General features: G+C 33.4%; 2 protein-coding genes across 2 annotated transcripts; both read right to left on the bottom strand.

Moving 5' to 3' along the window:
- Positions 1-756: 756 nt before the first annotated feature.
- Positions 757-6,061, bottom strand: LOC120076760. The gene is made up of 5 exons (XM_039030662.1): positions 5,891-6,061; positions 4,756-4,926; positions 2,403-3,267; positions 1,556-1,725; positions 757-1,369 (listed from the first exon to the last, which is right to left on the bottom strand). The coding sequence occupies exons 2-5, from the start codon at positions 4,887-4,889 to the stop codon at positions 1,261-1,263; spliced, it is 1,278 nt and encodes a 425-aa protein (XP_038886590.1). The 5' UTR covers positions 4,890-4,926; positions 5,891-6,061; the 3' UTR covers positions 757-1,260.
- Positions 6,062-10,452: 4,391 nt separating this feature from the next.
- LOC120075187 (DNA-directed RNA polymerases I, II, and III subunit RPABC5) lies at positions 10,453-11,654 on the bottom strand. Its single transcript, XM_039028384.1, has 4 exons — positions 11,448-11,654; positions 11,231-11,289; positions 10,942-11,036; positions 10,453-10,829 (listed from the first exon to the last, which is right to left on the bottom strand). Exons 1-4 carry the CDS (start codon positions 11,481-11,483, stop codon positions 10,804-10,806), a joined length of 216 nt encoding a protein of 71 aa, XP_038884312.1. The 5' UTR covers positions 11,484-11,654; the 3' UTR covers positions 10,453-10,803.
- Positions 11,655-11,954: the final 300 nt, after the last annotated feature.

The following is an 11,954-nucleotide window of genomic DNA, read 5'->3' as shown; positions in this document are numbered from 1 at the left end:
TTCAAAAACAAAAACACATGTTTAAAAATTACTTTATTTAAATTTTCCATATTTGATTTGATTCTTAAAAACATTGGTATAAAGTAGATAACAAAACAAAAGGATTAGAAAAGGTATTTATAGAATTAATTTTCAAAAACTAAAATCCAAAAACCAAATGGATCTAAACTTTTAATTTTGAGGCACTAAATTGATTATTATAGTCTATGACTATTATAATCTATAGGTTATAATAATATGTATTTTGTGCGCAAACTATTTTAGTCTAAATTATAATGATCTGAGTAGAAAATAGTAAACATGGTAACAAAGAGGAAAAAAATGATAAATAAAAAATAGTAAACATTATAACAAAGAAAAATTTAAAATAATACCATTATAATTAATTAACAATACTAATTAGTATAATTAGAGCTCACCACATGGAGTAGTAACTATTAGTGAACTACACCCATTTGAAATTGAGGACACAAACACCCCTCATATGGTTATGAGACAGATTTGAACTTTCAATTATGTGTCGGGTAGATTTGCCTAAACTAAATTTAGAACTTTAAAACCTCAAAGCCCAAATATGGACTTTGACAGTAGATGGACTAAATTAGTAATTGAATCAAAATAAGAGTGCATTATTTGGAATGTAATTTTTTTTATTTAAAAAAAAAAAAAAAAAAAAGGGTAGAAAAGTAGTATTAGAAAATTGGGGAATCCAGAAAATCATGTGACTACATGATCCATATGATATAAGATGTCGGGTCAGAGCAAAAAGGGGGAAAGAAGATGCCTATTAAAACTCCAATCTGTATATGCCTTTCTCTCTTGTTTCCCTGTCCTCCTCCTAACACACAAACACCTTACCATCAAAGGCTCCTTCTCACGTTACTCCAACTTTTTCTTCTTCCTCTTTTTTATCATATGGTAATGAAAAATGAATAGGAAACCATTCATATCTGGAATAAAATCATAAGGGTGGGACATATCTCACGGTTACAGTAAAAAGATTAAAAAGAAAAATACCCCTTCTACAAGCTACTGAGAGGGGTGGGAAATGCCTACTCCTAAACTTTCTTTCTTACTGCAGCGTACAGAAATGCCAACCCACATCCAGAATCCAGTTTTGTCCTTGTAATTATCGACGATGGGACCGACTCGAGTGAACGGGGTAACCGATTGCAACTTGGTACAAAGACAGACAGGTTCTGTGGCAGAAAATTTAACTACTACTACTCTCTATTCGTTTATACTCGACAATCATATTATTTACTCAGACCAAAACTTCACGAAGGCAGCGATAAATGCCTTGAAGATTTCCAAAACCGGGTTGTTTTCGGCTTTTGATGAGTTTTTGGACATCCCTTCCCATGATTCACTGAAAACAAAAAGATGGAAGATGAATATGTTGGTTAAACTGTTTGATAAGTATTAGATAATCATGGGATTTCATCTTAAAATCAATGGGCAATAAGAGAAAAAATGTATCTTCTCATCAATAACCATGTAAAATGATTGACTAATTTGGAGGGAGGGGGCGGGGCGGGCGGTTGGATATTCTTACAGATTAATTCTGTTTAAAGTTGGAATGCTTTCTTTCTGGGAGCCACCAGTTTGTCCAGCATCTACTTTATTTTCCATCTCTGTCTCCTCTTTGATTTTTGAGGCCTGATCAAACCCATTGCTGAATGTCTTGTTGAGATTCTCAATAGTACTTGGAGAAGCATTTGGAGCCTGTAAAAGAGCATCAATAATGGTCCAAATGCAAACTAGCCTTTCAAAAGTTGAGTTACAAACACAAAAAGAGTGGCAAATCCTCAAAATAAACAACTCCAAAGTTCAACGTATCATTTTCTTCTTTTCCTTTTTCTTTCTCATTCCCCCACCAAAAGAAAAAGAAGAAAGACAGGGTTTTCTCTGGTTAGATGGGAACATTTTGTTTGACAATTTATTTACGTGAGATGCTTGGATGCATTCTGGGTTGAACCCATCTTAATCACACAGCAAAATAAAATAAAATAAAATAAAACTCGAAGAAAGAAGAAAGAAGAGTTCTCCATGTGACGAACTTTGATTAGACAACTGGTTGGCCTAATCCAGGGTGCACTTTTCAAACGAGAAAAGTAGGTATTTCAAAAACATGGAAACAAGATCACCATGCAAATGAACGTCCAAATGTCATCAATAAAGTTTTAGATAAAAGGAATTCTTCTATTATTTTTCTTAAATCTAAAGTTTCAACTGGCCCAGAAACTACTCAAGTAATAGTCCCCACACTATTTTGTCATAATCTAAAAGTCAACATTAAGAAGTTATACCTATGCCCCAGAAATTTAAAAGATGGTAGATTAAAAAGAAAAAAGAAAATTAAAGTCATTATATGCTTGGCCAGAAAAAAGTAGAACACTCACCTTCATTTCACTAGATTTCTGGCCTTGTTCAAAGGTCACAGATATTGGAGTATCACTGCAAACTTCCAACTCAGGACCCCCAACTTCATAAATGATACCTTCTTTCACAGTAGATCCATTAGATGTTTCAACAATTTGTGCTGCCTCCACCATATCAGATTCTGATAATGGACCTGCAAAGTTTTCCTCTGCTTTCTCAACTACACAGCCAGAAGCTTTAATGTTAAACAAGCCAACATCTGATTCTAACTCAATGGTTTGACTAACTTGCTTTTCTGAGGCACTGGTTGAAATCAATATCTCAGATCTTACATCTGAACCATTAACACCCCAAGAACCTGAATCCAATGGGAATGTCTCTACCACAACATCTGTTGCCAAAGGAGTTACATGATTAATTGGCATTCCTGATTCCTCTTTTACCACTTCCTCTACTTTCTTGTGTTCATTTACTAGCAACTCTGACTCGATAAATTCCCCAGGTTCCTTGTCGTTTATGTCCACCAGGCTACCATTAATTATTGGCCCATTCTGTGATCCCTGAATATTTGTTGTAGTGCATTGCTCATCTGAAACAAAGATTGGTTCTTCATTTATATCTTGGTCGTAGTTGATTGGAAAATGGACTTCCTTAGCCGATAACGTTAAAGGAGATTGAGGTTCAATAGCAATTGAGTGGAGTGGATTCTCTTCAAGTGAATGATCAATTCTGTGTTCTTCCTCTTCTAATAACTTTCCTGGACCAAGGACTCTATTTTCTTGGATTATATCACGTACAATCTCTCGCACCGTATAGAAAGATCCACCAACTTCCTTGTGAGTAAGGTTGAGTGAGGGGAAACTCCCATTATTTGATTCCTGGTACCTGCAAGCAAAGATGTTATGATGTGATTTCATACTTCTACAAATTAAAAAAATTACATTGGTGTCTAGATTTAGTCATTAATAGTTAAATAAGTTTCCTATTGTAATGGGAGTTCTCGTGGTCTAGTAATTTCTTTGATTTTAGGATTTCTAACAGGAAATTGTTTTCATATCCTAGTATTTATTTAAATCATGACATTAAAGAGGAATTTGGGAAGTATCATATTCTCCAAAGTTCAACCATAGAGGTCTAAACTCTCTTGAATAACTTTATAATTTCTGTTTCAATATCTTTTTTTTCCAAAACATACCACGTGAATTGGTACTATAGCTGGTTTCAACGAAGAAGACCAGTTCTGGACCTAAGAAAAGAACTAGAGCCTTTTCACCTCGTCCAAGAGAGCTCTAACATTTTCAAAGGCATCAATACAGAGATTTGTAGAAAACACATCAAAGGAGTTGGTGAATTTTGCTATTGAAAGACCCAACGACAAGTCACATAATACCAGAATCATCTTCAAATATCTCCCCCTCTAGGAAAAGGTTGGTCATGTAAGGGAGAGGGAAGGCCATAATCCTATTTTATGTTATTAATTAAATTATGCTTTTAGATACTAGGTATTCTGAAAGGTTTTTAACCTCTTTAATTCATCTTTATTAGTATGTGGTGTGGATATCAGTCAACAAACTCACTTATTGCAAGGTTTGTTCGGTTTAAGAGATTTTTCATGAAACAAGTGGAAGAAATGAACAACTCGCTTCTTTTCTTCTTCTTCTTCTTCTTCTACTTCTTCTTCTTCTTATTTCTTTTCTTTTTTTTTTTTTCAAGAGTTGAGTTCCTTGAACTCTCAACATTGGAAGGTTATACTCCTTAGCATTAATTTTATTTTGCTTATACACAACATTGTTTCACAAGGATCTCAATTTTCAATGGTTCTACCTGAGAACAAAAAAAGAAAAAAAAAATGCTCATCCATTATTTATTGTTCAAAAATACAAATGTTCGTCCAATATACATGCTATTAACAAAATGTTATCCATCCTGATTAGTGGAAGCTAACACATCCATAATTATTTCCCTGTTGACAGCTCAACTAACTGGATTATGTTTTTATCCCACTTCATGCTAAGGGGAAATAACCATGACTACTAAGCTGCAGGAGAATTTATCAACCTAACAGTTTCTAGAATTTTCCTATCCAAAAGGTTACACAAAATCTCAACTAGAAAACAGAAACGTAAATAAATCCAAGAACAAGTGCCAAACAACAACGATCCATGATCCATTTTTAAACGTGAACAGCCAGATAAATTATGGAGTGAGAACGTCATCTAGGAGGACAAGGTTTTCTCAAGAAAGATATCATGCACTTGGTAATTCAACATAATGGCAGGTGTCTCGCAGAAACAATGAATAATTTCAACAACCTAACTGATCCATGCATCGTATAGACAATATGAATTGAATTTAAATCCATTGAGTGGTTACTTTTTTATGAAGACTTCAACCATTGCCTTCCTTTCCTCCTTTGAACGCCGAATTCTGGTCTTCCTCCCTTCAGCCTCATTGTTCTGGGCTAGGGCAAGAGGATGCCCCGTCCACCCACCCTTTATAGCATGCATGAAATCCACAAAGTTCAGCTTTTCCAAGAGTACAAGCCTACAAGATAACAGAGCAGTAATAAGATGACTCAGCCCATATAACGTTTGTGTTCCAGAATGAACTGGATAAGCTAAGAGCCATTGGAATTTCAAAAATGGATTGACGAGATCATTCAACAGATTTCAACGAAAAATTTCTGTTGCCTATAATAAAAAGAATTAAAAAAAGAAAAGAAAAAGATCTTTTAATAGATTATACAGAAACAGATTGACTACCCTTTTAGACCAGCTTAGAAATTATTATAAACAACCTGCAACATGTGGAGTGACTGCTTAATGTCGCTCCACACTAAATTTTAACAAGTCTGATATCATATAAGTATACTGGAAGCTAACTTTCCTTATCACAAGTCACACCTCTGATATAGCACATACAACTATCCACTTTTTGAGCTACAAATTAGTTGAAGTTGAAAGATCATATATGAAAATGAATAAATTGCTGCTTGCAGCGAATTTCTAACCATAAATTTGCAACTCATATTAAAACAAAATAATCTTAGGTTTAACTCATACCAACCAAGTACTCCATTGGTTAAAACACTGTTGAACCGTATCTACAAATACACATTGTCCCTTCCGGCATAGTCATTTGGATTACATATTAACGAGACGCACAATTAAAAATTAAAATCTCACATAAAAACTAAATTAGGATCAAAGCCCGGATACAATCAAACACCACATCCTTAACCACGATGAACAACCCAAATACACGTTAACAGTTCATGTCCCAACAAATTTCCAAGAACCAGAGGAAGCCCATGTAAGTGCATCCCAGATAACAAAACAACTAAAGAAGAAAAACCCAGTGGCCAAAATCTAACACTGCAGGAAACTATGGCACCCATGAGAGCAAATGATACACTTAAACACAAAAAAGAGAAAAAAAAAATGATGGCCATTGAAGGGGAAGGAGCCAAAAATATAAGAATGGCATGCAAAAGCTGAGAGAAGTTTACCTAGAAGCAGAGAGAGCGCGAAATGAAAGGGTGGAAGGAGAATTGAAGATAAAGAAGCCTAAAACCCTACCGATGGATTAGAGAGAGCGAAGCAGTGATACATTCTGTAAAATTCCAACAGAAATGGGCAGTGGGGGATGGGAATGGCGGAGTGTGGGAGAATGAATATGTAATTATGTTCGAAATATCTCTCTCTCTCTCATTGTTATTGCTATTCCATGGATTGGGCCGTCAAAGCTTTAATGGGCCTCTTGTGTGGCCCAATACAATGGAGATTTTTCAAATCTTTACCCTAATAGAATTTCATCAGTGATAAATTTCCACCAATTATAAGAGTTTATCTCGCTCGTAGACTTCGAGAGTTGATTTTAAATTTTATTATATCTATAATTTTTTGCATTATATTATATATATTAATAATTCGAGCTTGATTGCTATATTTGTAACTGCATCTTTCAAATAATTAGAGAAAATTAGTCCCAACGGGGAAGAGCTTTGATATGGTTTTTAAGAGGTTGGGTTACTACAATAAGGTCTACAATACATACTATGTTTCGCTTGTGTTTAATCAAAACTTTGTTGTCATAAGAGAAAACTTTAAGATTGCAACAAAAACGTTCCGTCGTCTAGTGCAACGAAAATGTTCTTTCTTTCTTCTCTCTCCCACCTTCTTCCTCGTAGTTTAGCACCGTTCACTTGTCATCCCTTCCGTTTGATCGCTATTTAGTCGCCAGAGTTGACGTCCAACAAGTATATCGATTTCCCAATGCATAGTTTAACACTGTGGGATGTGAAGGTATAAAATATCCACGAGAAAAGGGTTTTTATATATTGATATTGATTACTCGACGCATGATCTAGCATAAAACAATTTATCTATGACGTTTCGAGTTTAAATTCGAATTTTTAGGAGATTAAAGTCGCTATCCAACAATGGTTGAAGCATATAGGGACATTTCATCAAGTGTTTGGGCTTCAAAACCCCTTTTAAAATTGTTTTCGTTGCTATAATTTGGGTTTACTAATAGATACCACTTGAAATTTTATATTAAAAAATAATGGTTAAAATTTCATTTTGGTTCTATATTTTAGATTGTGAAAATATATTTACATAGTATCTTTTCCGGCATGAAACTATTATTATTATCTAACAAATTTTAATTGAAACTAACTTTGATAGACTAAGTTTAAAATTTATTACAACTATATGACTGGATTTAGATGAATTAAAAGTAAGGGGTCTAAAATTGGACAATGAAAGTATATGGACTAAAATGAAACAAAAGTTTAAGTACATCAACCAAATTGGTATTTTAACCATAAATATTTAAACTAGTAGACATTTTATATTTTGTTTATTACGTTTGATATTTACATTAAGGGCAAATATCAATTTATACCCTTACATTTTTGGTGTTATATCAATTAAACCTAAAACTAATAATTGTATCAATTCAAACCTTGAACATTAGAAATTGTATCAATTTAAACCCTAAACTTTAGCGATTGTATCAATTTAAACTCCAAACTAATAACTGTATCGATTTAAACCTTGAACTCTTATAAGTGTATCAATTTAAGCGTAACTTTCATAATTGTATCAACTTAAACCCTCCATTTATTTGGATACACTTAGGAAAGTTCAAAGTTTAAACTCACATACCTATGAAAATTCAAAGTTTAAATTGATATAATTATTAGTTTGGGGTTTAAATTGATACAAATCTCAACCTAAAGTTTACTATTTAAATTGATACGATTGTTAATTTATGCTTAACTTAATACAATTCCTAAAGTTTAGGGGTGGTCTTTTTATGTTCCATGATTTTTCTTATGACATAATGATAATGTCAATTCATTCATTATTTATGTTGATGTCACTATCCTTTTATCATTTCCAATATGAAAACATGCAAAGAAAATACCATTTGATTCGTGTGTATGTGTGTGTGCATGTGTGTGTGCATATTTGTTAATCGCAAAACATACAAGGCAAACACCATTTGATTCACGTGTCTATTTGTGTATATATATATATATTGGCAAATCCTGAATCATTATTTTGTTACTACAGTGTTGTAAGTAGTACCAAGTAACATCCTAAAACACTAATAAAGAATGAATAAAATTTAAATGTATGTTTGAAATTCATTTTTGAATCGTTTAAATCACTCTAAATCATATTTTTAATCACTCAAAACCAATTCAATGTTTAATTTTATACTTTTAAACATAATTTTCATAATATACAATTTTGTTCTAAAATGTATATTTTGGTCATCAACCTTCAAAGCATTCGAGCAAATGAGGACATTGGAACAACTAACAAATCATTAAAAGAGGTGTTTGAGGTGAAAAGTGGAGTTGAGAACTCCATAGAATAATAAAGTTTGGGAATGAACTCTTAGGGTCCATGGTGTAAAAAAATTAATAAGGAATAAAATTAATGTTTTAGGCAAATATCAATTTACACCTCAGAGTTGTATCAATTAAAACCCTAAACTAATAATTGTATCAATTTAAACCTAAACTTCATAAATATATTAATTTAAACCCTAAACTTTCCTAAATGTATCAAAATGGAGGATTTAAATTGATACACTTATGAAACTTTAAAGTTTAAATGGATACACTTATGAAAATTAAGAGTTTAAATTGATACAATAATTAATTTAATACTTGAATTGATATACTTATGAAAGTTCAAATTTTAAATTAATATAAGTATTAGTTTAGAGTTTAAATTGATACAGCTTTCAAAGCCTAAATTGATATTTGCTCTAATGTTTTTTTTAGTAATAAGACCCTTTGAAACTCCTTAGACTAAACAATAATTGAAATTCACAACTCCTACTCTCCATTCTCCAAACCATTGGTTCAAACAACCCCTTAGTTTCATTTTGATAGAGGACATTGGAACTATCATTTTAGGTTACTGTAGATGACACAGTTTATCACAAAGAACATGCAATATATGGAAAACTTGGCGGAAGAATGACCCTTATTTAAGAGTTCCCTCAAAATTTGACCTTTTCCTACTTTTCTTCTTATTTTTTTTCTTTTTTCATTTCTGACAATTTCTTCCATTTACACAGCCCTCTAGGCAATTTCCCTTTTCGGTTTTCGTTTGTCACCACCTTTTTTTTTTTTTTTTTTTCTCTTTATTATTTGATCTACAGTTCTTTCCCAAAGGAAAAACTTGCAGTATATTTGACGAAGAATAAGACGAAGGAGAGAGGAACAAGAGCAGAGAGCGAGGAGCAAAGACGAGAAAATGAGAAGAAGATTTGAACAAATGAAAAAGAAAAATAAGCAACAACAAGGACTAGGGAATAAAAGCAAAAGTGAGGAGCTAGAAACAACCCTTCACACATGTTTTGAGGTCAAATGGATACTTTCACATGTAGATAATGTCGAAAGGCCAAATTTTGAGTGTCTTTTAAAATGATGCCAAATTTCGAGTTGACCCCTAAATAGAGGCCATTCGTACAAATCCTCTAAGATGGGAACAATGGACCCCTCACTACTGATGACATCCATGGTATTAGTCTATATATCATTTCTAAGTCAAACATCCTATCAAACAACAAAACCTAGAATACAGCTGTAAGAGGACCATCACTCCTTCATGCTATTGTCACATCCATTAGTCGAAATTGCAAAACCAAGACTGACTCGACATAAACATCTGGTAGGTGCAAATAATGCAGATAAAAAAGCATTCCACAAAACCAATTAAGTAAACTGAAATCCTTCCTAGCATAGCTACGTTCTATGAAAATGGACCACAGTTCTGGTATACAACTCCTAACAACTAATAAACACATAGAAGACTAAATACTTGGGTTTGTATGAATCAATAAGTAAACAAGCTTAACTCTAAGTCCTACACTGAATATTCCTATAGTTTTTCTTTTCTCTTTAATGGATGCAAACACATCAAACGTCATTACCAACTGAACAGATATCGACAAGTAACTACATCCTATGGAAAATGGTACACGACTCTGATATAGAACTCCTAAAAACTAATAAGCACATAGAAGATTAAATACTAGAGTTCGTATGAATCAATGAGTACACAAACTGGGACACCAAGATATAGCTTAATTCAAGTCCTGTACTGAATATTCCTATAGTTTTACTTTTCTCTTAACTGAATGCAGACACCATAAAAACGTTACTACTAACTAAACGGAAATTTATAACCACATAATATGGAAGATGGTACACGACTCTAATATATAACTCCTAACTACTAATAAACACATGGAAGACTAAATACTTGGGTTTGAATGAATCAATAAACAAACAAACTGGGACACCAAGATATAGCTTAACTAAAGTCCTGCACCGAATATTTCTATAGTTTTTCTTTTCTCTTAACTGGATGCAGGCACCATAAAAACGTCAATACTAACTGAATGAAAATTAATAACAACATCCTATGGAAAATGGTACACGGCTCTAATATACAACTCCTAAATACTAATAAACACATAGAAGACTAAATACTTAGGTTCGTATGAATCAATAAGCAAACAAATTGGGACACCAGGATATAGCTTAACTAAAGTCCTGCACTGAATATTCCTACCGTTTTTCTTCTCTAAACTGGATGAAAAAGCACCATAAAAACATCAATACTAACTGAACAGAAATCAATAAGTAATTACATCCTATGAAAATGGTACATGGCTCTGATATATAACCCCTAAACACTAATAAACACGGGGATGATTAAATACCTGGGTTCGTATGAACTAATAAGTAAACAAACTAGAACGCTATGACATAGCTTAACTCGAGTCCTCCACTGCACTGAATATTCCTGTAGTTTTTTTTTTTCGCAAACACCATACAATCGTAAATACTGATTGCTGCACATGAAAAAGCAGAAAACTTGTCCCCGGCTAACTGGTATCAGATTTATCCAGAGCTGAAACATAAAGCAATTAAAGCGTATTAGGGCAGCAAAATTGTCTATCAACAATCAGACTACTCGTGCTTGGATGTAGAGAAAGAGTGTGTGTGAGAGAGAGAGGGAATACTATTGTAATTAAGAAGCTTCTCAATAAGATCAACATGAGTCATGAGCATTCGCCTACAGCAGTAGCGAACCAACCCCAGAGCATCAAGTGCATCGCTAATAAAGGGAAGAACACATTAGCATCTCCATAACAAGGTAAAAGGGTATAATTTTGTCTACTAACAATCGTTCTTCAAAAATCAACACGGAATTTAAAAGGCAGTTTAAAAAACCAAAACATATAACGATATGAAGAAAAAAGAAGAAGAAGAAGAAGAAGAAGAAGAAGAACGAGAGTGTTACTTCATTACCCTTCTGAATAGTCTGCCTGTAGAAGATCAAGGTAATGATCCCATTTGTTTCCAATCACCTGAAAAAATATAAACCAAGAAACTTTAAGAGTCGAAACTAATTGAAAACTATGTCGTTCTCCTATGCAAGCAATCCAAAAACAGTGGCACAGACGAGATAGAGAACAGGAAATCGCGATTTTAAACTCAAAATTCAACAGAGTTCTCCATGGCTAACCTTTCCGCAGGTGAAGCAACGCACAGGAATGATCATCTTCGCTTACTGCCTTGCCCTCCGACGGTGCCTCCGATCACGTTCTAGGGTTTTGAGAGGTTTCTACTCAACCCTCCGACGATACCGACGATACCTCCAATTTCACCTTCTGGGATTCCGAAAGGTTTACGTGTACGTTTTTTAAGATCCTTTCTTTAGGCTTTGACCTATCAGCACATTGAGCAATGGACCGTTCCCCTTCACGGCCCAAAGTTTTAAATAATAGTGGGACTAAAGTTTTGAAAAAAGGGATTTCTACATGTATAGTCTTAATTCTATGCCCATATTACACTTTTGTCTCTAACATTTAATTTATTTCAAAAATAGGTCAATAGAATACAAATTTTTATTAAGGTTTATGGTACCATTTAGGCCTCATCCATATTTTTTATAAAAAAAAAAAATTAAAAAGATATATATTTGATTCTCTCTCCCATGCACAATCATAGGATTCTGTGCCCACTGATGTTG

The sequence above is a fragment of the Benincasa hispida genome, chromosome 4 (genome assembly GCF_009727055.1).
Source record: "Benincasa hispida cultivar B227 chromosome 4, ASM972705v1, whole genome shotgun sequence".
NCBI classification, from domain to species: Eukaryota; Viridiplantae; Streptophyta; class Magnoliopsida; order Cucurbitales; family Cucurbitaceae; genus Benincasa; species Benincasa hispida.
Note: the sequence above shows the minus strand (reverse complement) of the source record. Positions and strands in the feature narration are given on the sequence as shown.